The sequence below is a fragment of the Rhinolophus hipposideros genome, assembly GCF_964194185.1.
Source record: "Rhinolophus hipposideros genome assembly, chromosome: 24".
NCBI classification, from domain to species: Eukaryota; Metazoa; Chordata; class Mammalia; order Chiroptera; family Rhinolophidae; genus Rhinolophus; species Rhinolophus hipposideros.
The window spans coordinates 914,898-939,727 of record NC_138070.1 but is presented as its reverse complement, the minus strand read 5'-3'; the positions used below and the strand labels follow the sequence as shown (position 1 = coordinate 939,727).

General features: G+C 48.8%; 1 protein-coding gene across 2 annotated transcripts in view; it reads left to right on the top strand.

Moving 5' to 3' along the window:
• Positions 1 to 24,830, top strand: part of ADGRD1 (adhesion G protein-coupled receptor D1) — a 103,491-nt gene that overhangs the window by 713 nt on the left and 77,948 nt on the right. The window contains exons 2-5 of one of the 2 annotated variants that reach the window (XM_081037210.1): positions 7 to 43; positions 8,630 to 8,713; positions 10,790 to 10,885; positions 12,469 to 12,591. In XM_081037210.1, coding sequence (XP_080893336.1) covers positions 7 to 43; positions 8,630 to 8,713; positions 10,790 to 10,885; positions 12,469 to 12,591 — 340 coding nt within the window. The remainder of the gene's footprint in view (positions 1 to 6; positions 44 to 8,629; positions 8,714 to 10,789; positions 10,886 to 12,468; positions 12,592 to 24,830) is intronic. The other variant, XM_081037209.1, reaches the window with a different exon arrangement.

Sequence of the window (24,830 nt, the reverse complement as noted above, 5' to 3'; positions counted from 1 at the left end):
GTGCAGGTGCATGGAGCCCACTCCGGGTCACAAGCACATCCAGGTAAGGACCTTCCTCCTTTGCAGTGCGCTACCTGGTCCCCAGCCTCAAGGGCGTCTGCACCCCGCGGCTTGTCTCCAAGGGTGTCGGGTGGCCGTGCCTTGGCCATCGGGGGCCCCGCCAGCTGCCTACGTGCTTTGCCCACCAGGTCGCTCTGCTCATCCTCCATGTACGACCTCAGTGTCCCCAGCTGTGGCTCGAGAGGCAGGTGTCTGTGCCCCCAGGGCCTCTCGCTGTTGGTCATTTGAAACCTTGGGACTAAGGAATTGGGACGTTCTCAGGCTGAACGTTTTCTGTCTGTCTCCATCGTGCGTGTTCAGTGCAGCCCCTGGAGCTGACGTAGGCTCAGTCCTTCAGCCTCAGGGCGCTGTCTCTCCCCTCTGTCACCGACCTGTGCCTGGGCCATTGATTCCTGCAGCCACACTGAGATCACAGTGTTGGGAGGAACCCCTCACCCCCCGCCGGGCCCCCTTTCTTTTGCTGTGTGAGTCCTCGGTCTAGAAGCAGGCCAGACTTTTCTGGGGTGGGTGGTGGGGGGAACAGAGGAGGCATACGCTGTCAGGGAAAGCGCCTGCCCTGTGAGCAGCCCTGCTCCCTCTGGGCACCAAGCTTTAACGACCCACCAGCACGGCCGGCCCAGGTACGAAGCAGGTCCTCGGATGCACCGGGACCTTGTGGGGTGACGTTAGACCTGGGGGAGCACTTCTGTCGCCTTTGTGTTGTGACATGGCACAGAGCTAGGACGTTCTGACCGTCCAGCTGCCTCAACTTACCCGTGTCAGTGGCAGAGGTGTTGCCAGTTGTCTCTCACCCATGTCTTCTAGTTAAATCTGTTGAACAAGGCATGAAAGCAGTGAGATTCCACATGCTCTCCTTCTCTCAGCCACAATGCTGACAGAAAGAAGAGGGGATTTCTGTGGCTCGGGGAGAAGTTACATCCAGCATCGCATTAGACAGAGGACATGCCTCCCCTTCTCCAAGCCCCTCATGGAGGGGAAAATGACAGAGGAGGGGACAGTGCCCCACCAGGAATGTCAGGGTGGACGGGGCAGCCCCCAAAAACCCGGCCGCTGCTCAGTGTTAGGAGTGGAGCTGGGAGGGGGTTCCCAGATTGGGCCTGAACCATGTCGCGTCCACATGTGTCCACAGGCGTCCACATGTGTTCACACCTTGTCTACACATGTCCACATGTGTCTATCTGTGTCCACGCCGCATCCACACAGTTCACACATGTCCATGTCTCATCTACCTGTGTTCACCTGTGTCCACACATGTCGACACACACCCACATGGGTACACACGTGTCCATGTGTGTGCTTGTGTCACCTTTTGAACAGTGTGCCCTGTGGGCCTGATTCCTTTTCATCTAAGTTTCCACTTTCTAGCATTCTCTCTCTCTTCCTCTTGTTCTCCTGCTCTCCCCGCTGTTCTTTGAACCGTCCATTTCCTTGTCTTTTATTGAATAATGAGGAGTGTACGATGCTGAGCCCTCCAGAATCCTCAGCTGGATTTCCCCTTAGGGACGAAACCCTCGTGCTTCCTTTCCTTCCCCTCCTCCCTCCAGCCTTTCACTCTTGTCTTGTGTTCGTGCATCTTGGCCTCTGCTCTCCCCTTTTCCCCCCTCTGTCTGTGACCGCTCAGGCCCCAGGGTCCCACGAGGAGCCCCAGGGGAGGAAACCCCGTTCTCATCCACTCGTGGGCAGAGCAAACACACAACAAGCTGGTCCTCGTAGGAAGAAGTCTGGAAACAGCCTGGATGGCCATCGGTGTGGAAAAGGTACATACATTAGCATTTGATTCCAAGCAACACTAGGTGGGGACCCGAAACACCAACAGGGCAGCGTTTGGGGTGCTTGTACATAAACTCCATGCACTCCTCGCACATGGAGCTGGTTCCTCTCCTACCGAGGTACCCGCAGTACACGGTGAGCGCCCCTCCCTCTCAGAGGGTGGTTTGCCCAAGGCCACAGCTGGCAAGGTATGGTGCTCACGCTTAGGAAGACACAGCTTGGAGGGCGTGGGGGAGACGAACAGAAAGAGATGGTGGAAGACAGCGAGGGAGGTGAGCTTGGGGTGTCAGGGGGCCTTAGCAGGGCCCCCCACACAGGCTGGGAGCCTAGTCTCCTGACCGCCGGCCTGTGTCCCACCGCAGCCACACACTTTCCTTTTCACGGTTCTGACGGGCCTCGTAAGTCTGTCCCGGTCTGGCCCCGGGCACCATGCCTTGTGCAGGGTCAATGCTCAGTCACGCCTGTCACCTGCTGACATGACTGCACTGTCCACAGAACATTGGCTGGCCGTCGGGGTGCTGTCAGTGACCGCAGCTCCCATCCACACCAGCCCAGGCACCTAGACATTCGCCATGTAGACAGGCGTTTAGTTTGATAAATCACTGAAAAACAACTTCAAATAGTTTTGAGCCTTCTCGTTATCTGTGTTTATCTGTGACCGTGGATGGTCCCTTGAAAGACATTAGAGCTCGCTGTGGTTCAAAGGAGGCGGTTACCTAGCCTGCCTCCCATTTGATCACTGATGGAAGTGAGGCTCAGAGACGGAGAACTGGGACCCCCCACCCACCTCTGAAACCTTTCCTCTGGCCCAGTCTGCCCGATTTCTTGCTCCATTCCCCCATACAATGCTAGGAAACCATGATGGTGGATGAGACTAAATCCATAAATGGCGCTGGCCAAGAAATTGCAGGTCATTTCTTAAAAGTTTATAAATATACCCTTTACAGATAACTTTTGTAATGAGGAAAAGGGAGCTTCAAAAATAAACCCATGTCACTATCCAGAAGTTTCCTGGTCCCGGAGTATGGAGAGCAGCTGGCTCCAGTCCACTTCTAGGAGGTCGGGGCAGTTCCCTTCCCATCCCATCCTCTCCCCTCTCCTCTCCTCCACTCACCTCATCTCACTTCACTTCACCTCACCCCACCTCACTTCACCTCAGTTCAGTTCACCTCACTGGCCTTATGTAAAGGTCAAGGAGGTCAAAGCAGATTATAGGAATTATAATTCCCTGTATTTACTTGGTGGTTGTTTTTCTGTTCGAATCAATAGTTGGCTCCCTTTATTTTTATCTTTTTTAATTGAGATATAATTGACGTGACATTATAGTAGTTTCGGGTGTTCAACATCATGATTCAATATTTGTAAATATTGCGAAATGATCACCACAATAAGTCTAATTAACATCCGTCACCAACATCGTGTTGCACAGTTTATAAAGGACCATCAGAACCACCAGGTCAGGGTAGAAAATTCATTCTTCCTAGTGCAAAAACAAGTGTTTTTGTGCTGGAATTTTTATGCCCTAATGAACAAGTGGAAATTTGGCAAATAGAGATTTGGGGAGAGGGGGCATTGGAATCATTATGTATGTGTATATATAAATATATATATATATATATATATATATATATATATATATATAAATGGAAGGCAGAAGGGGAAGAACCACGGCCGTGAGAGAGCGACCACTCTCCTCTGGGTGGGGAAGGCTTCAGCCACGCCAAGTCCAAGGACACTGAACATGTGTTTCCTGCCAAAATTCAAGGGGTCAGGGTTTCCCTTCGCCGGCACAAAGAATAAGTATGAGGGAGATCTGGGAGAAAAGCTGGAAAGGAAAAATTGAAGGCTTTATTAACTTTCTTTTTGAGTATTGATACTCCTGTCTGTCTGTCTCTCTCCAAACTGAATCAATAAAATATTAAACATGGATGAGAAATTACTCCTGAAGAACTGATTCATAATTGTGGTGCTGTAGGCCCACTCTCCCTCTCCCTCCTCTCACCCCCATTTTATTTTTTAGGGCTGGGCGATGTTTTGAAATTCCCAAATAAGCCATGTTGTCACTTATGGTCTTGTCTGAGTAGACATTTAATCTTTATGAGAGTTTATCTGGTGAAAAGCGGGGCACTTATATAATTAGGAGATCTCATGGCACCTTTTTTGGAGGGGAAAGAGCCACAGTGTCTCATTCACAAAGGAAGATGTCCTTGTTCTCATGACACTCCGGTGTCTGGGTTGTTGACTGCTTAGCTTGTAAAACGGAGTTCGTGTGTTGAACTCAGTTCTTTGGCACGTCTTATTAATACCACACAGTGTTTTCATCAAGAAAACTTAATTCCTAACATTAAAATTGGGGGAGATTTCAAATGAAAAACTCAGGATTCCTGACTTCTCTTGCAAAGTGGGAGACCTGGCAGTGCTGGGCACAGCTTCGTACGGGGCCCTGCAACTGGGCCGGGGCAGCAGCTGCCTCCATGACAGGATGCCTGTCTCCATCTCAGGGTGACGCCGAGCTCTGTCCTGACTAATCTGTGCCTGTGCCTTCCAGGCTGGTAACGGTACCGGGCAGCATCCCGGCCGCAGGCCCCACACATATTTCAGCACGCGGCCCCTACCAGTCTGTTGGACTCACTCAGTGTGGCTAGTTTCAAGACCTCTGGGGTACTTAGTGGGAGTTTTACCCCTGTCTGAACTGCAGTGACTTGGACCAGCAGACACTCTTCTGATCTCAACCCCCCTGTCCCCACCACGGACACTGATGGACACTGGGGAGCTTGGGGATGAGTCTTTCCACGTGGACAAGACGCCCTCCCTTTACTCTCTCAGTCATCCTGCCAAGAATGGACTCTGGCCATTTGCAAATGGAGATGACAGGAACACAGGGCTTGTTTTGTGAAGATGAGGATTCTGAAGACACAACATCTGTTCTTTGTACAACAGATGTCCTCTCCCTTTCCGATTTCTTCTCCCAGATGCATTGAATAACAAATCAACGATGGTTTCCCGCTTCCACAAGGGCAGCCTGGATTTTACGAAAGGAAAATCCTGGTAGAAACTCAAAGGAGTATTTTTACTCTGATGTTTCAGGCTCTCTCTGGGGCATTGCGGACAGGGCCACGCCCAGCGGACGTCGGCTGCAGTCAGGTGTCGCTCTCTACCTCTGGTTGGAGAGTACGGCTACTATTTAGCCCATATTAATGGAACCAATTCTGTTCTTGGCTTATGTTTTGGTCTCAGGCACATAACACTTTGAAAAAACTGGGACCAGCGACCTGGATGTGCGCTGGTGTTTGGGGCCCCATGGACAAAAATTCCGATATTAGATGGGGTGCTTCCGTTTTCATCTGAAAATTTAGTATGGACAATACCCAGGGGTTATTCTAACTGTAAAAAGCAAGTCTTAAAACACTTCTAAAATAAATATAGTCTGTGTTCAAGGAGAACATGAAGCTCACGAAGTCTCTAAGTCTTTTTACCTCTTCCACCGACTTCCTCAGTCTCCTCAGCCCCAAAACACTGGTGCCCATCGCCACAGTACCCACGCAGACACCTCTCCTCCCCTTCTCTTCTTCCCATCCTCCCAGCTCCCTGAGCAACGGGGTTTATACAAATAGCTCAGAGGACACACATTTTTTTCTCACCTTGGTTTTTTTCTTCTTAACTTAGCAATATAACTCAGAGAACGTTCCGCATGAGTACCTGGGTATCAGCCTGGTCATTCTTCCAAGCTGCGCGCCAGTCACTATGCTGACGCTCAGTGCTCCCTGAGCCAGCCCCCTGGCGAGAAGCGTTTCGGCTGTCTCAGGCTTTGGATACTATGCATATAAAACCTGCAACAAATATTCTGTGCATAGGTCTTTGGTCATACTATGTGTGAGTGTATCCCCAGAATGGATTCCTAGGAGTGGAATTACGAGATCAAAGGGAATGTGCCCTTGTAATTTGCATAAATATTATCACTTAGCTCTCCGGAAGGGCTCCCCTCATTTGAACTCCCACCAAAAACAGGATAGAACATGCCAACTTGTCTATCCAACTTTTTGTTTGGACAGTCATAGGCTCTCTCCTTGTCATTTTAACACGCTTTTGAGAACAATGAGCAAGTTTGAACATCTTATCTTACAGTTAAAAATAATTTGTATTCCTTTTTCTTTATGCCCTTTGCTCCAATGTTCTGTTGGTTTAAATTTTCTTAATCATAGGAGTTTTATTAATATAATAAATGTAACACCTCTAAAAAGGCATCTCCATCCTAGGTGTTACATGTACATGCTTCCCCAGTTCCATTTTGCTTGATTTATTTTTCTGCACAGACATTTAAAAAATTTATGTAGTCAGATTTACAAACTGTTTTCCTCAGAAGCTTTTCTGTTTTATTTCATTTAAATTTTGATCATTAGAAGTTGTTACGGTATAAAGAGTGAAGTAGGGATCTTATATTTTTTAGATGGCTAACTGGTTCTAATACCTTTACTTGAGTAATATTTCTCCTCTGATTTGAAGTACCACCTTAACGTAAACTACATTTTCCTATGTGCGTGGGGGTGTTTGTGGCTATTTTGCCACTGACCTGTGTATATGTGTGTATTACCAAATCTCTATTTTGTGGCTTTACATTATGTTTTACTATCTGCGAGTCTAATCTCCCCTCAGCCACTGCTTTCCCCTCTCCAGATTTTCCTGATTATTCTTGCTTATTTATTTTTCTATATACACTTCACATTCAGCTTTCTCCCTTATAAAAAAACTCTCAGTATTTTTACAACAAATTTCCTAATATTTATATATAAAGAGTAATTGATATTTTATGGTTTTGAGTTTTCTTTTCCAAGAATAGATCAAGTACTTCATTTACTCAAGGGTTCTTTTTTTTTAAATTTTTTTTTCAAATGTTCCTTTACGTCCCTCAATATTATTTTAGTGTTTTCTTCAGGAAGATTTTGTACAGCTCTGATTCTTTTGTTCTTAAATGTCTTCTGTTCATTGGGCGAATTTATAAATGAGAACTTTTATTGTTTTTTAGCATTTCTATTTGAATACAGGGAAACAGATGACATTTGCTTATGAAGTCTGTATAAGCCGTCTTACTAAATTCCTTCATTGTTTCTAACAGTTTTTCACTCACCAAATTCTTTTCTTATTTGTAATGGTTTTTCATTTTCATTATGAGGCTCACATCATTTGAAAATAACGATCATATTATCCTCTCTTTAAAAATGTGTATTACAATGAATAACACGTAGATGATTAATTTTTAGTTTTCTATGATCTGGCAGACATTTAGGGCAGTTGATTATTATTTAGCCATCTGGACCATTCTTTCTTTCCACTTCTGGGAACTGAGCGCAGGGAACTAACCCAAGAGAAGACTAGAGCTGGGAGAATGGCGGAGTACTTGGTGGTGCCGCCCGTCAAGGGACCATTATCCACACTCGTCGAGATGGCGAGATAGAAGTAAGTAATGAAATGACGCACATGGCATTAAGCGAGAGCGCATGCAAAAGGACTGCATCTGCACAAAATTATGTCTACTCAAAACCCAAGGGTCACGAAGGAAACTGTGAAACGAGTACTTTTTAGTGTGGAGAAAACCCAGAGGTAATGAAAAGGTGAGGACTGAAGTGAGAGGAGCTCGTGTGTGAGCATTGCATCGAAAGCTAGCTGGCTGGTGATTGCCCAGGAAGCGTTTCGTTCCCTGTCCTTACAAATGGGTTACGAATACAGTGACCTTACAGATTACAGGTGGGGTGGGATGAGCAAGGGTTTGTACAACCTTGCACAGCCTCTGGCACACGACTGGTGTTGGTTGGCACCTCTTTTGTTTTCAACATTATTTCCGTCTCTCGTCTGATTACATCAGGTATTTCCTTAAAACAATATGTATATATATTTTTTAATTTATTGGGGTGACAATGTTTAGTAAGGTTGCATAGGTTGCAAGCGTACATTTCTATAATACATTATCTATATCTCACATTGTGTGCTCACCACCCAGAGTCAGTTCTCCTTCCATCTCCATGTATTTGATCCCCTTTACCCTCTTCTACCACTTACCCTCTGGTAACCACTAAACTATTGTCTGTGTCTATGAGTTTTTGTTTCTTTATTTGTTTGTCTGTTCCTTTGTTGCTTTCAGTTTTATATCCCACATATCAGTGAAATCACATGCTTCTTGACTTTTTCTGTCTGACATATTTCGCTTAGCATTATAATCTCAAGATCCTTCCATGTTGTCGCAAATGGTACTATTTCATCTTTTCTTATGGCAGAGTAGTATTCCATTGTGTATATGTACCACAACTTCTTTATCCATTCATCTATCGAAGGACACTTTGGTTGTTTCCATGTCTTGGCAGCTGTGAATAAAGCTGCAATGAACATCAGGGCACATATATCTTACAGATAAATGTTTTCAGGCTTTCCGGGTACATACCCAGGAGAGGGATTGTTGGGTATAATAATTGCTGAGTTAAATAATAACGTGAGGTTCTTGTCTTTTTCCTGACGCTCCTGGGGGTGCTTATGATGATAGCGCATTTAGCAGGATGGCTTTATTTTCTTTGGTTCAAAGGTATCTGTCTATCCCTATTTATCATGTTTTATCCTACTAAGGAAATAGTCATTGGTTTTTAATTTATTAGGACTAAAAAAAAAAACCACAACCCACCAGGAGACGTTGTTCAAACGTCCTTGCGGTGTGTCCCACCGTCCCCAGGACGCTTCTGCCCTCAGCCGCTGCAGGTGGAGAGCGGTCCTCACGCTGGCTTCTTCCCCCCTAACGTGCTTCTTTTCTCCGCAGGCTTTGAGGTCTTGGCCTCTGCCTCCCACTACTGGCCGCTGGAGCATGTGGACGGGATACATGAGCTGCAGGACACAACTGGAGGTAGATGCGGGTGGTGAGAGCACCCGAGGCCGCAGGGCTGGGTGCTGGGGGTCAGGGCCTTGGGGGAGCCCCTGCCCCACACATGCTGTGAAGCCAAGACCGAGGGACAGACAAACATTTGTGCGGCTTCCTCTAATCATTGCCATTCCAAGGTGTCTTACTAGAACTTCTATACATAGGTTTTCAGACTTTTATATGTTTGGATGATTGAAGGACAGAACTTATGATTCAAAGCATTGTTAAAAGGTATGTTTTCCCAAAAACCTTAAAACAGAAGCTGCTCTCTTAAGCTTTAAGTTGCAGGTGTTAGGTCAACCTATGCACGGGTCCCAATGTATGTTTTCTGGAGAGAAACTGGCATAACCTGCTACCCAAACACGGCCCCATCTGAACCCAATGCTGAAGGTTGTGCCAATGAAAACCAACTCGCGTGTTCGTGGGTCAGGGTCTCACTCAGCAAAGCCATCCCCACTTCCTGCCCTGCTTCTCCCCACATCACGGCGACCCCCATTGGAAAGATCAACACCTAAGATGCTTCCAGTGGTCCCCAATCCCATGGACAGTAACGTCTGTACCTAATCCGACTCAGACGTTTGCCGGAAGGGGAAACCGCATATGTACCTGACATATGCATTTTTTCCATTCCAATAAGAACTTTTAAAAAAGTGTCTGTTTTGAGAGATTTGCGATGCTTTTACATTTTTATTTTGTTTCCTTTATTGTTCTTAGTTATGTCAAATGGGGGATGTGTCCAGCAAGGCTTCACTTGCAATCATCCTGCCATGTGTACTCCAATTGTGTCTACTCTGGAGTGGATGTTTCTTTTAAATCCCGCATGTTGCTGATTACTATGCTTTCCAAACCAGCAAGTTGGCATTTTCCTTATACCTGTGACTTCATGTGCTGCCATAAATTGCCACCTAAAGTTCTAAAATGGTCTGTGCTTCTGGTTTCCTTAGGGCGGAGACAGCATTGGCGGCCACGGCGGGAAAACCATCCTGCGGCTCAGTATCTTCTCCCAGAGCAGACCTGTACTTTGTCCCCCGGGCGTTTATTACATGACTAGCTCGGGTTAACAGAAACTGCTTCCCCTTGTTATAATCTAGTTTTCTTTTCTCACGGCCTTTATTTTAAAGCCTTTGAAAGGAGATCGTTCCACCAAGTGGAAATGTATTGTCAAAACAGTTCATTGTTTAGGACACAGAAACTAAAATTGTCAGAGTTATTTTGCACAAGAGCTCAAATAACGATCTGTGCATTTCTCTCCCCACCCCTGCTCTCCAGTCGTTGTTGTGATTAAATCAGTAACTATTGGTGTCTGGAAAACCTTTACCTATGAAAAATTCTTTGTATAAGGTGATGTAATTACTCAGACACAATTACACTGTGGTTAAATTGTGTTCACTAAATGCATTCATTTTCCGTAAAAGTCTAAATATATTGACGTTTGCCCCAAAACACTCTCATTATGGAGGTTTTACAGCCGTTTTCTATTGCATCCATTCTTTAAGGTAGAGTGCTGTCCTGGCATATTTCAATTTGATTACAGACTTCTGAAGGAAAAAGAACAGAATCTATGAGCCATTTTGCTGCTGGGGGCAGTTGAATGGCTTTGGAAAGCATTTTGTGGACGTGCTTTGTTATTTGTTGCTGGATTCTCTGTCGTTCTGTCCGGTTGTCATCAGATCATGTGGCTGTTTTCATGCTGTGTTTCTGTTCCATCAGTTCCTGTGACATCACCACCTTTAATCCATTTGTTAAGGCTGTCGTACAGCCAACTTCAATTTCATATCTCTCAACTAAATGTCCGGGTGGGGATTGGAGCCAGCAAATGGGAACCAAAGGCTGTGGCCAAATTCAGCGGCCATCATGCTCTAGCGTGGGGCCCAGCGGGGCTACTGGAGTCAGCGTAGTGCTGGCTGAGTAGGTGAGAGGTGGGAGGAAGGGATGGCCAGCAGAGAAACTGGGAGATGAGAGGAACGCTTCCCAACACGTTCGCGTTCCGTTGAGAGATATGTTGGCTGCATTTTTGTGTGTGTCACTCATTTGTTGTGCTTTTTCTGTTGTTTCTCCCAGCATCACGAACCCACAACCTCACTGTGCTCCCTTCCCGTAATGCTACCTTTGTGTCCACCAATGACTCTGCCTACTCAAATCTCTCTGCGACCGTAGGTGAGCATGCGTCCACGCCTGTCCTGCCTCCTGTTCGGTGTGGGCCTACACTGAGCGTGAAGGCCCATAGATTTGGTTCTGCATGAATTCACTATGTCTCGGCTAGCAAACACGCAAATACGCACAGAAAGAGCAGAGACCCAGAGTACTGAGAATCAACACTTCACTGAGGTTGAGAGGAAGTGGCACAGGTCGATGCATTAGAAGGTTTTGATAAGCTTTCAAGTGACCAGGTTCTTCCCAACCAGCTGCTTGTTTTCAGAACAAACCAGACATATGGTGAGAGGTTTTCTAATAATAGAAATTGTTTGGAATTTTTAAATGGATTATATTCTTTGGGGGAGGAAAACCATGCCCTCTTAATGGAAAGTTAAAGTTGATTTTAAAATACCTCATAAAAAATTTGATCTCTCACAAACATTAACATCAGCATTTCTTCTGGAGCTAGAATTTTTTTCTAATCATTAGAAGCTGTTTCATAAAACACACACCCACAAGAGTCATGGTTGAATTATTATCTTATTTAATAACCTCCAGAGCCAATATGCTTCATGTTTTTCCTGCACTACTCGAAGCAAAAGGGAGAAGAGCTGGGGTGGCCTCCGTCTGACCAGCGTCGAAAGTTGGCCCGGATCACTTCAGTGTCTCCCTTTGATCTGTTTTCAACAAATACAACCAATTGCTCTTTCAGCTGTGAGGCGTCTGGCTTCCAAAATTAATCTTGCCAGTCAAACGGGCTGTTTTAGGGGTTTACGAAGCCGAATTCAGCGTTGCAGCTGCTAGCTGTCCGGTCAGGCAGGTGCCCACATGGCAGAGCGGGTATCTCAGCGACTTTGACCCTGGCAACCATAAATGCCCAACCGCCCTTGTTTTTACAGTCCTCGCTTATCGATTCGGTAAACCATTTACAACACACTCACAACATCAGATACGTTCCCTATGGCAAAGGGGCAAAACAAAGCGACGACAGGGCAGTGTGCCCTGCTGGGACTCAGGGCCCCTGGGTCCTGCAGGTGGCTCTTCTGGGACGATTCAAACTGTGACTCACGGTTTTCCTCTGAGAGTCTGAAAATGGATACCTTTAACATCGTGGGTTCCCGTGTGCAGGGCTAGGGACTTTCAATCAGAACTGAAACAGAGAGAGAGCTCAGGTGTAGTTTTAGGTTCAAACTTGTATCTAGAGTTTCGCTTGGGAAGTTTAGCGTGAAGGTGGGAGTGGGAAGGACTCAGTGGGCCTGCTGGTGGAATTCAAGTGTAGGACTTCCTGTGTTACGTAAAGATTATAATTATGTCGCCTCTGGTGGTGCAACTATTAGCGAATACAATAATTGTAACATCATTATAGTGTGGTACAGGTTCCACACTAATATAATATTAGCATAGATATTAAGGGACATAAATTTATTTAATACTCAGTTGTTAATAACTAAACATGAAATGAGGCAAACATCAATATTAGAGCTGTTTACGTCTAACCATAAACAGTGTGGTACCTTTCTGTGTATGTTGTGTGTCTTACATGTCTTTAGACGTCCGATCACATAAGGTCATTAACACACGACACGGGCATTCTTCTCACTTAGATATCGTCGAAGGAAAGGTCAACAAAGGCATTTACCTGAAGGAGGAGAAAGGCGTCACGCTCCTGTACCACGGAAGGTACAAGACCTCCTGCATCAGTAACCCGGCCCAGTGCGGTCCCGAGGGTGAGTAGCAGCCATTCGGCAGTTTTGATGGGTCTCATTGTCGGGTAGCGTGTGCTCCCCTGGGCAGTGGCAGATGTGACTGTGGCCTTCTGGTCAGTTGCCAAATTCGGGAAAATCATCACGTATGGGTTGGAGGGGAGGGGCGATGGGATGCAGGCACCCAGGATTCTCACAAGAGACCCGTCCTGGAGACTAAAACATCATCTTACAGAAATGTGAGATCAAAGTATTTAATCTCATAAAGGGGGAAAAAAAAACCTTCCATAAAAAGCAGACACAGTGATGTCACACGGGGATTTGGAGAGGCCCACGGCGTTTGTGGGAAGTGAACCGGTCGCATGGCTCACAGTCTCTCTGGCCCCAGGATGGTGACAGTGGGTCTGGCCAGGGTATGCCTTGCAAGACACACATTTGTGTTGTATCCACGGAGATTGGGGGCCGTGGAGAGAACTCGTGGTTGCAGGCCTGGGCTTAAAATAATGCCACAGGCAAAACACATGTATGCAAAAGAGAAATGAGGAATCAATTCTCTGTTATTTTCCTGTGCACAAAACTTGCTCTTTACTATCTGAGCTTCAGACAATGGACGTCTGGGCCACATTTCAAAGCTTTCTGGGCAATTGTCCCTTGCCATCCAAATCAGCTTCCAGCTTTCAAGTTCCATTATCCTCAGCAAAAGGAAAATTTTTATTTCTAGGGGGAAAAAAAGAGTTTAATGCAGTCCTGTCCGAAGCTCTCAGGCTCCTTGGGCATCCAATGGCCTTATCGAAACAGCGTTCTGATTAATTCATGTACACAAGCCGGGGACAAAGGGATGGCATTCCAACAAAAATAAACAACCGCTTAATAAGGCAAAAGCACGCAGGAGGGTACATTTTGGACTTCGCAGAACCCAGAGTTTAGGAAAGGTTCTGAGGTCCGAAACCACGGCTGGGTTTACAGAGCTGTCGTGTGAGCTGCTTGTGACCTCAGACAGCTCTGTACACACACGAGGCTGTTTCTTTCCTCTAAGCTACAAACATCCCCGGGCTCGGCTGCAGAAACTCTGGGAGGACAGCTGTGTCTGTCCCCACCGGGGGGCCGCAAAGTGTCTGCTAGTTTGTGTCAGATCTCCTGGAACAGCTTCTCTCCTGGGAGGGAAGGTGTCTGGACAGCCCCCGCTGCTGATAAAATTTGTTTCTTGGAATGCAATTGGTGCAGGTCCCAAGAATTCCAGTGTAGGGACCGTCCAGGAATAGCAGCCCTCGAGGGGGGACTGGAGGGGAGAGCATGGCGATTGGGGATCAGAGCTACTGGGAAGTTTTACCTGAACTCCGAGGCCACAGTTCTCAGGCCTCGGAGGTGATTCTGGCCTGGGGTTATGTTTGGCTTCACGGGTCTGGAGTTAAGATTTATTAATTAGCTGCCAACATTGAACAGTAGGAAAAGTTCACGTAAAAATATGGTTTCTCCTGAGACCTTCTCCCTTTCCCCGACTCCGACGGCACTGAACAGTGACGGCCCCTTTCTAATGGACCTGCTCTGTGTCAGGGTCACAGCCCCTTCAGGCTGCACCCTTTCCATCCTCGTGCACATTGAACACAGCGTGTGAAGAGCTTGGGCTCCGAGGCCGGGCTCCCGGGTCCCAATTCCAGTTCCAATTCTTTCTGCGGTGACCTTCGGCCACCTCTTAACCTCTGAGCCCAGGCTCCTCATCTGTCAAATGGGTCGCTTGTAGTGTCTGACTCATGTGTTGTTGTGAAGACTCCAAACTGACATCTGCCTGGCATGTTGGCCCAGTTTCACGAGGACATTCGTCTGAATGACACCCCAGTTTACCCCTGACAGGGGCTAACACGGTTAGCCTCACCCTAATGATGACCCACAGTTGTTTATACCTGCCCATCAGTCTTCTAATCCTAGAATGTGTGTTTACTCCTTTCATCCTAAAAAAGAAGAGAGGACGTGAGCTCGGGCCCTGGAAAGGGTTGTGCACTTCGCCTCCACGTCCCACTCAGTTAATAACTTCTGTGCTGCGTTAACTGCAGCCTTGGAAGACATTTTTCATTTGGGCATGTTCTTTAAAGTATGGCCAGATATAAAACAAAGCCAGGAAACCTTAAATCAGCCTTGGGTCCCTGAGTCCAGGCTGGCCTGAGGCTTCCTGCACTTGTAGACGGAGGTTGGACATTTCTCAGTCTGTCTCCTTGGTCTACAGCTCGGCCTCAGGGCCTCTGGCCATTCCCATGTCACAAGGACCCCCACATGCAGGTCCCACCCAGTTCTGTTCACTGTACCCTCTGCTCCGGGGGTTCCCTGGGGGCCCAAATGAGCGTGTATTTCTGGATTCAAGAAGAGCGAGACTGAGGGGGAAGGTCGCCTGGCGTTTTCAGGTGAACGTCTCTGGATTGCTCGAGAGGTGACTGGGCGATGATCTCAGACGGTGCGAAGGGCAACTTAAAAATGAGTTGTTTTGTGTGCATTTCAACACAAATAGCTCATCAGAAATGTGCTTTCGTGGGCATCATTTAGGCTGAGACTTCAGTAAGTAGTAAGCTTGAAAAACGGTATGACCGGACACCTCATAATAGTATTGGTGGTATTCAGACGCCAGGTTACCTTTTCAGGTACATGGCTCTGTTTTCCCTCCACTTTTTTTTCTTTTTTTTTTCTTTTATTTTTTTTTGGTGGCAATGGTGGGAACAAACTTACTGTGCTTTTTTTTTTATAACAGAAATGAACATTTAAATAACGAGGGAAACACTCCTCACTCCTAGTCCAAAGGGTCATATTTCTTATTTCTAAATTATCTTGTGGTCTCCATCCATATTCTTGGCTGATTTTTTTTTTTTTTTAAGAATGTTTTAGGAGACAGACTTGAAGTCTGAGCTTTTCAAACGGGAGTACAACATCCTTTTGAGGGAGCAATGTAACTGCCCCATTTGAGTTCTCAGATAGAGAATGGAAGCTGCGCTCGCTGTCAGACCGCCCATGCCGAGTTCTTCCACCAGCGCTGGCTTTTTCTAGGACTCATCCCTACCTGCTTTTCCACCTCCCTTTGTCTCTGTGAGCCATCGTGGGTCTTGCTATTTGGCAGATGGAGCCTTCTGGGAGCTTTTCAAGGGTCCTGCTTCAAATGTAGGGAGAGAAAAAGGCCATTTGATGCTTGGCCATTCTTGAGGGTTAGCCTGAGGGAACAGAGTCCATATTTCTCAAATCCCGAGGGGTCTGTCCTGCAACCCCTAGGACCAGCAAGCACACAGAGTAGGAAGGACCCTTTCTGGAATGTTCTAGAACCTCGTTTCGCCTACATGCAGACCCTGAGGGCTCAGCTCAGTGTTCCTTTGGCAGGAGGAGTTCCAGAGCAGGTGGGTTTCTCTGTTGGTGCTCTCAACCCCTGCACTTTCCATCTCTCCAGCTGCATAGTCTGATGGCCACTGACAGCCTGTCCCCCTTCGCCTCTGCCTCAGAGGGAAGGACTGCGTTTGTCTTGGCCATCGCTGTATTTTCAGGGATGAAAATCAACATCGTCGATGCTTCACTCATATTTCTTGAACAGATACATCTCCTCTGTCTTTCCAAGGCTTAAATCTCTTGGAATGCTGTTTGACGAGCTGTCATTTGAAAATTGCCCATGCTTGGCCGCTCTCCCTTCCGTCTTTGCACCCCTGGCTTTGGAAGGCCGTTTCTGATACTGGACTACACTCCATCCTGAGTAACTTCCACCCACTGCTGCTGATTCAGCTCCAAACCGCTGGCTCCTCCGGAAACAGCATCTTCCTGTCTGCCCTCAGCACTCCCATCCCTCCCCTGTAAACGCCGCCGTCTTTTCCTCCTGTGCATTAGGACTTCCTCTACTTATAAACACCCAGGCGGCTGCCAAGGCTCTGTAGCAGCAGCTGGAGAATCTCAACGCTCCTGCTCCCTTCTTCTCAGCTTTGATACGAGCGACTCTTCCCTTAGCATCAGGTTACTAAATTTAAACACCTGTCAACAAAATGCTAAAATATTTGCAGGATAGAGTTTCTGGATAGAAACTCCGGTGGATGCAGGCAGGGCCTGGATTCGATGGCTGCCTTCCTCAGAGGATCTGTGGGGTACGTGGATGCCGGAAAGCCTGGTGGAGCAGATGGCCTCAGGGAGAGTAGTCGTTCAGTACCCTCCCGTGACAGATGGGGAAACGGAGGCCAAGAGCTACACAGTGCCCAGAGCTACACAGTGATTTAGAGCAGTGTGTCCCAAAGCGGTGTTTGCAGAGCACGGCAGCAGTCAGTGATGGAGAGTGTTAAAAATGGAAGGTCTTAGTCTCTAACTCAGGACCCAGTGAATCAAAGTCTGTGGATGAGGCCTGGGCACCTGTAGTTTAGTTCAGACCCCCAGTCACCTCGTGGGCCATGTCTCAGAACCAGCCAAGGCCGACTCGGTCCCACAGGTGTGTTTTGCTTGTGACGTTATGTTGGTCCTCCCCGGTTTTAGTTTTCGGTTAGCTCTCTGGATCGTTTTCCCCAGGATGACTGGGTCTAAATATCCTCTCAGAAACAGGTCCTCGCGCAGGGCTCTAAATATCCTTTTCAAAGATTAATGCCCAACTCCCACAAAAGAGAACCGTTCACTTAAAAACCTGTCCTTCGGACTTCTCTTTAAAAATCAGAAAATCAGCTGTATTCGGGCCCACCTGGCAGCCGCTGGTTGGCGTCGGTGGCTGTCCCCTCTGGATAGGTCCGTCGCGTCTGGTTTCCTCAGCCCCCAGCACTCACGATGGCTTCCCGGCCAAGACTGAGGGCAGTGCCACTCGCCACACTGGCTCGTGCTATTGCTCTCTGAAAGGAGGCCCGAGGACAGAAACAGGACACTGAAGGAGAGTCCCACAGCACCAGGGGTTTCATGGAGGGGCCAGAGAGAGCCTTTGGGGATGGGGTGGAAATGAGCGTGTGACCTACAAAGGGCGGCGCATGTTGAAAGAATACAGCCCGTGCTGCCTCCGTGAAACAACGCAAGCGTCTTACACAACGAGGTGGGCTTCTGAGGTCGTGGTCCCTCGTCTACACGAGAGTCCGAAACACTGCCAGTCTGTCCGCTGCATCTCAGCGCGTCTCATCCACGCATCTCCTCCTCCGGCCATTGCAAACTCAGGTGGCTGGGCACGGAAGTCATCATGTCTCCCGCTGCCTGTCTGTTCCCCTGGTCCTCTGTCACTCTGAACTCCAGCTCCTTTTCTCTCCAAATGTCGCCCTTTGCTGCATCATTTCTCCCTCCTTACTTGGCTCTCCCTCGTCTTCTCATCATGGAGCTGGAAAAACCACCTCCCGGTGTAGTTTGGAAGCTCACGTTCCCATGGCTTTCCTTTGTCAAGTCAAAATCAGGTCTCGTTAAGGAGGAACTCACTCCGGACCGTGGACTCGATACTCTGATTTTCCCCTTGTAACAGTCACAGTCAACCCCATGGAGCCTGACTGTGTGCTCCGCGATTGTTCTGTGTTTTGTAGGATGAATAGCAAGTCTTAGGAACCATCCTCCTTGTGTTTTTCGGCATCTGGGTCTCCTCGGTATTGAGAATGGCTGATCATACATGACTTGAAAATTGTCCCAAAGGTGCTTGTACAGCCAGACATAGCCTCACCGTCCCACTGTGGGCAGAAAAGGGACATGTCAGACCCTGAACTCAACTTACCCAACCGACCACTGAGGTAGCGAGGCAGGATAGTGTTAGGCCAAAGAAGAAGTAAGTCCGAGGGTGGGTTATTTAGTGAGTGTAGGTTAAGGACGCTTTGTCTAAAATTCCAGTAATGGTAGAATGTTTTTAGTACAAGTTTTTAGCACAAGTTTTTAGAACAAGATTCTTAAGTTTAACTCACTTTTAAACCATTTTTACAATTTTTTTGCCATAGACCCATACCACCTGAATTCTTATCATACTTCGTATTTTTCTTTAAATTTTACCCAGTTAGATTTAATTGAAAAGGAAACTTTATATCATTGCCATAAATTGAAAGCCAGTAGAGATCCCGAAAGGAAAAGATACCTGTGTTATTGAATTCTGCTCGGGTATCACTGTCCACTGAAGGCTCTGCATTGAGATGCGGTATTTCCTTGTTAAAATGGGGGTAGGCTAGCGTTACTCACGTACACCGGACTCTGTCCTTGTCACGGTGAGAAGAACTGACAGACAGCGGGAAGGGAACGAGCTGATACTATGACTCGTGTCATATGAAGACACGTCTGTATGCTGAAACTCTCTTGGACAAAGTGCCCAAGGTCCTGGGGTGTGAAATGACCCAGTCTTATAAATATGTGGGTGGAGGCTGTCATACCAAGCAGCGCTGGGCTAAAATGTGGGGGTAGAAACTGCCTTTTTGTGTCCGACAAAATCAGAGTTGGGATATATATAGGGCAGCCATCTCTTTTCTCAGGTTAGTCAGGGGCCCGGTCCCCACGTCCCCCTGCTCCCAGCCTGTGCTCTCGTGGACATGCTTGCCAAGCGGCTGTTTCACAGTGGAGAGCCCGGTGTGCCTGCTTCTCCTCTCCTGCACGGTGGCCACACAGCGTGGGAAACCTGGTTAGGGTGCTAGGGTTGGAGATTCCCTTGATGTCTGTATTCATTTTATAACCCAAGAAGCCAAGGCCGCGATGCTGAAAGCCTCTTAATCCACTTCCCCGCCTGCGCGGCACTGAGAAGCTGCAGGCGGAACCAGCTCCATCAGAGTAAAGGCCTTTGCGACCAAGCAGTCTCTTCTGTTCTTCTAGGACCTTATTCTGAGATAATTATCAATGACATGCAGTTGTAAAAATAATACAAAATGTTCCCGTGTCCCCTCGACCCATCTTGCAGATGTGAGGAAGTTAAGGAACCTGAGGTGGGCCCACATGGGGTCATCCCAGGGGTCCTTCTAAGAGGGAGCAGAGACACAGATCGGAAGGCGTCTCTGAACACAGAGAAAGGCCGTGGGCCAAGAAAGCAGGTGCCTCTGGAGGCTGGAAGAGGGAAGGAACAAACTCTTGCCCTGCAGGCTGGCTCCTGACGCTAGACCAGTGAGACCTCTCGGCGCAGAGAGTGCGAGAACGTGTGTGCGTGTGTGTGGCGATGTGTTCCAGCGGCCACAGGCACTCACAGACGCACGAGCTCAGAGGTGCCTGTGAGCAGAAGTACAGTCACAGGCTGGCTCCCTCCTGCCCACATTTCCTCACTCACCTAGTTCTCTGCCTCTCCTTCCCCTTCCTCACCACACCCTGCACGAAACCACATCAGCTTGCTTCCTTCAACAGGGACAGTCCCCTTGTCTGAGTGACATCGCCCCCTCACTCAGGCCTCGGCCCCAGCGTGAGTTGCTCAGGAAGCCTTCGTCCGCCATCAGGTTAGAGAGCGCCCTGTTACGTGCCTACGGCCTGCGTGTCTGCTTCTTACTGCTCATCACACTTGTCACTGCAGGGAGCCCTGTGTGACTTTAGTGGCTGTCTCAAGCCCTGGCCTGTAGCCCAGGGACCTTGTGGGTCTGTTCCCCTTTCTGTCTCCAGACCCCCACGTATTAGCCACTAAATAAATATTTGTTGAACAAATGAGTGAATGAATGAGTGAATGAGAGTTGTTATGGTCTGACTGTTGGTGTCCCCCCAAGATTTGTATGTTGAAACCTCATGCCCAGTGTGATGGTATCTGGAGGAGGGGCTTTGGGGAGGTGGGGAGGCTGAGGTGAGGCCCTCGCAGTGGGAGTCATGCTGTATCAGGAGTGGACGAGATCGGGGCCACAGGAAGGCCGTGTGAGGACAGAGCCAGGAAGAGGCCTCCCCAGGAACCCACCCAGGCCGGCACCCTGGCCCCGGCGTCCAGCTGCCAGACCTGTGAGAGCCAGTGTCTGCTGTGTGAGCCCCAGTCTGTGTGCTCGGTCACGGCGGCCCGAGCTGACAGATGGTGGGATGCCGGGCCAGACCTTAGCCCAGAAGTGAGATTGATGGCATTGGTTCTTGAGGCCCTGAGTCTCCCATTCCAGAACATTCCTGAGCCTGCTCTTGTGGTGCTAAGGAATTCTCGTGGAAACTTGCTTTCAGGCAGCTGTCAGAGTCCACAAGGCGTGGATTGGCTCCTGTCCTCTGATGTCACCACGTTGTAGGTACACGTACGTCTCACACAGGCCTGGGCTGTCCCGGCGGAACCATGGACATATGTGAGCAGGAGAGGGTGGAGGTCTCCTCGATCTCCCTCCTCCCACTGCAGTTTCCTCTCCAGCGTTCTCCCCTGAGCCTTCCCAGCAAAGTAGGCGTCAGGAAGGAAGGAGGGAGCCACGTGCCCCTCCCTGTGGTGGCCTGTGGGGGACAGCGGGCTCAGGAAGGGCACGTGTCCTCTGGGGGCTGCCAGACATGATCTGGGCAGGTACCAGCGACTCAGCCTGACCAGGATGAAGCCGCAGGGGTGATTGGCTCAGGGAACTGAACGGCTTTATGCAGGTTGTGTTCCGGTTACGTATTGCCGTGCTGCAAGCACCCCCAAACTCAGTACGTCACAGTTTGGTGTCTTCCGCGGTTCTGTGGGGCAGCAGGGCTGCCACACAGCTGCAGTCAGGCGGCCGGGCTGGGCTGACTTGGTGTCCGACGTGGCTCTCCTCGCCCCATCCCGGCACCGCCGAGCTCATCTGCGCGGTTTCTCTCTCCAGCCCCGGAGCCTGCACTTCCGTGCGGTTGGAGGTCCGAGAGGCGGAGAGCAGAGGCTGTAGCATGGGACTTGGGCTGTGTCACTTCTGCTGGCACCTCTTGGTCAAGTCAGGCAGAGGCAGGTGGAGACACTGGCTCTGAGTCTGGCTGGAGAGTGGCACGGTTGTGGCACGAGAGCAGATAGGATGGGAGACAGTGTGTTTGCCTTTGAAAAATACCACGCCACAAGCTGGGTGCAGGTGCCCCAAATGCCGTCCGAAACCTGTATCTCTCCATCGCTCTGGCTCTGTCCTCAGGCTTTGCAGGTGGGAAACAGTGTCTGCCCGAAGCACCAGGCTACCATCCCTGGGCCTGCCCGAGTTAGCCCCAGGGGTGTGGTCGGTCCCACTCACACAAGAGGAAACGGGAGTGGGAAGGATAGCTGTCCCAAGGGACATAGCAATGCTGCACCCAGGTAAGGGAGGGCGGCTGCCCGGCCAGGACAACCCCTGCAGGGCCTGTCCCCGAGGCCGCTGCCGCTTGGGCCCACTTACGATCACAAACGCGGTGCTGAGTCTGTGGGCCTGGGGAGAGCTGCTCCTGTTCCCAGAAAGATTCCTCCCCAGCCTTGCCAGCCACCCCTGACCCTCCCACCAGAGACACAGCGAGGACAGACCTGCAGCCACACTTCCTCGCTGGCCCAGGTCTACAGGGTGCATTTTCCCCCTGGAATTCCTGGGAATCTCTTTTGTCTGGTTCAGCGAGTGAGTCCTCCCCGCTTCTCCCCCCAAACCCTGTCGGCTAGGAAAGGTTACACAAGTGTGAGCACAGTGAGCACAAATGCAGGCTCCAGAACCAGGCTGCCTGGCTCACGTCTGCCTCTCACCAGCTGTGTGCCCTTGGACAAGTCACTGTCCCTCCCTGTGCTTCCATTTTCTCCCCTGTAAAATAAGGACCATTCTAACACCCACTTCATGGGGCTATTGGGAGGATTCATTCTTAAAACAGTCAAACTTGTTTACGGCAAGGTCCCATTAAATGCCATTGATCACACTTTTTAAAAATAAAGTGTTCTTTAGCTCGTCGGGAAATTCACTTCTTGTCTGTTAAATGTAGTACAAATACCCCACTTCCTCCTCCGGGTTGTCATCTGTCTTTTGACTTTGCTATGGTAAATTTTTTGCCTTGCAGAATTTTGTCGTATTTATGTATTCAAATCTATCCATCTTTTCTTGTGACATCTGGATATTTTTTCTTTTTGTTTTTTTTCTTTTAATTTTTTGTCTTGTTGAGAAAGGCCTAGGATTAGGATCACAAGAAGAAAATGTATTGAGTCGATTTGTTGACCAGTTGCACTGGTTAGGCTCGCCCTCAGGTTTTTCCTTTTTGTATTAATGATCCCAGTACCTGAAACAAACTCCCTGCAAATGCTAATAGAGGAGGCTCCATGTGAATCTGGTCAGACTCTGAAGATGTAAATTCACTTTGCAATATAAGCTACTCCCCAGATGGAAGTGATTATTTTGCAGGTGGAATTACCAAAAAACGAAAAGCTTGGCTCCGGCACGTTGTTTGCCTTCATTCTCCCCTCTCCTAACACTAAGTTCAATGTTTTATTTTTATTTTTCTTCCTGGACAGAAAGACATTTGGCCAAGACAAGATTGAATGAAAGGAATTTTTAAACGCAGCAAAGTGTTTCCACGAATCCTACTGGGAATTCATTTCATAACCGAAATTTCACAATGTGCTGTGTTCATTTCCCTGTGAAATTGGTTTTTTTTCTGGGGAGAGGCCCGGCAGGAGGCTCCGAGTGTATTCGGGACTCAGCTCAGCACAGGAGACGCCCACAGACGTGGTCGGGGGACCCCGCCGTGCAGTCCCCACCAGCCAGCTGTGCAGGGAGCCAGCGCAGGAGAAGGCACGGCCCAGGGACAGCACAGCTGCCCTCTGAGTGCCCTTCCTCAGTCCTGTCCTGCTCTGGTGACCCACGTTACCGGGTACTTCTGAGAACCTCCTGCTTTCCTCAGTGGCCCTGAGAACATTTGCCTCGTGACCTGGAGTTCTGCTCTGAGCTTCTCCAAGCTCAAGCAAAGTACAGGCCCCTTCCTTTTTGTTTTGAGGTCCCTCTTATAATGAAAAAGAATGGAGAAATTCCAAACCATTAATTATAATAGGATTTTGAACCCACAAAAATACAATGCAGTATAATTGTCACAATTATATTGTCACAAGACGTTGAACAACTTGTAACAAATATGTTGATTCATAAAGCATGACAAAATGGTTGGTAACGGGGCCCAAGTTTATAATTGATGACAAATGGCTTCCTTTAGTTCAGTGACTCTCTGAGACTTTGTCCATAATCTCATTCGAAGATAATGTCCAAAGTCGAAATGTGGTGCCATTTGTGTAAATCAGGCCCTGGGCAAATGGCCCTCTCCTCTCTCTGTCCACCCCATCCTGGGCCTGTGTTGACCAGCTCTGGGCACCGTCCACAAACCAGCATCACCAAAGCGCTGTGCCCAAGGGCAGGGGCCAGGGCTGGGGGGGAGGCAGCTGGATTTATTTCCAGTTTTCACACAGTGAGTGCAGGCAAGTTGCTAGCTAAGCACGCACACATGCGTGCGTGCACACACACACACACACACACACACACACACACACACTTCACTCACATGCAAAGAAAGGGTAATGTCACCGGAGTCAGAGAAGCAGAATAGGCCCAATCAGAGCTCCGAAAGGGGATGACAGGCCACCTAAGCTCCAGCCGAGCATCCAGCTGGGTCTGGCCGTTGCCTCCCCTCCCCAGGAGCCCAGCCCCAGGCAGCAAGGCAACCTCGGGCCGGGGTCTTCACACTCCCCCGGCCCCATGTGCTTCCAGAGATGGAGACACTTGGGTCGCCGGCAGCTGTTTAGTCGCCGTGGATGGAGCTCAACCTTGGCCCCGAGGGGCTGGCTCAGGGCTCGGGCATTGGCAGGCAGGTGTCTTGAAAGGAGCTTTGCCTGCCAGGCCTCTGTGTGCCCCACGCTGTGGCTCTGCTAGAAGTGGGCCTTCACGGCTGCCAAGCCCTTTGGCATGGGCCGCCCTTTGCCTGGACGCTCCCTGCTGGGGTAGCCCCCAAAGGCGCCTGGTCTGAGAGCACAGAAAGCTCTGGCTTCCAGTCCCGTCTGGAAGATACAAAGCCGAGGGAAACCTTAAGACTCAGGGGGTTACCAGCAGCACAGGGTTGTTTAAATAGTTTGTGCCCATTTAGGATGCAATGCTGTGCAGAGAGAACAATGACAACATAAACGTGTATTCACGGGCCCAGCAGGGCGTTTGTGGTGCAGTAAGTTTCTAAAATGTGGTTCACAAACCAGGGTGTGTGAGCTGTTCTTTCTTTTTAATAAATGTCATAGACCACGATGTCTGTAGACTAACAGGAATAGAAACAGGATGGTGTCGGTTATTGAAAGTGAGCGTTCTGGGGTCAGACTGCTCGAGGCTGACCCTAACCTTAAGCACCAGTTTAGTGACCTTGAGCACACTGGCCTCAGTTTCTTCACCTGCATAATGGGGATGACAGGGTCTTCGTGATATGCAAGAGGAGATAACTCATTTAAAACTCTTAGAAAAGTGCTTGGCACTTAGTGACCT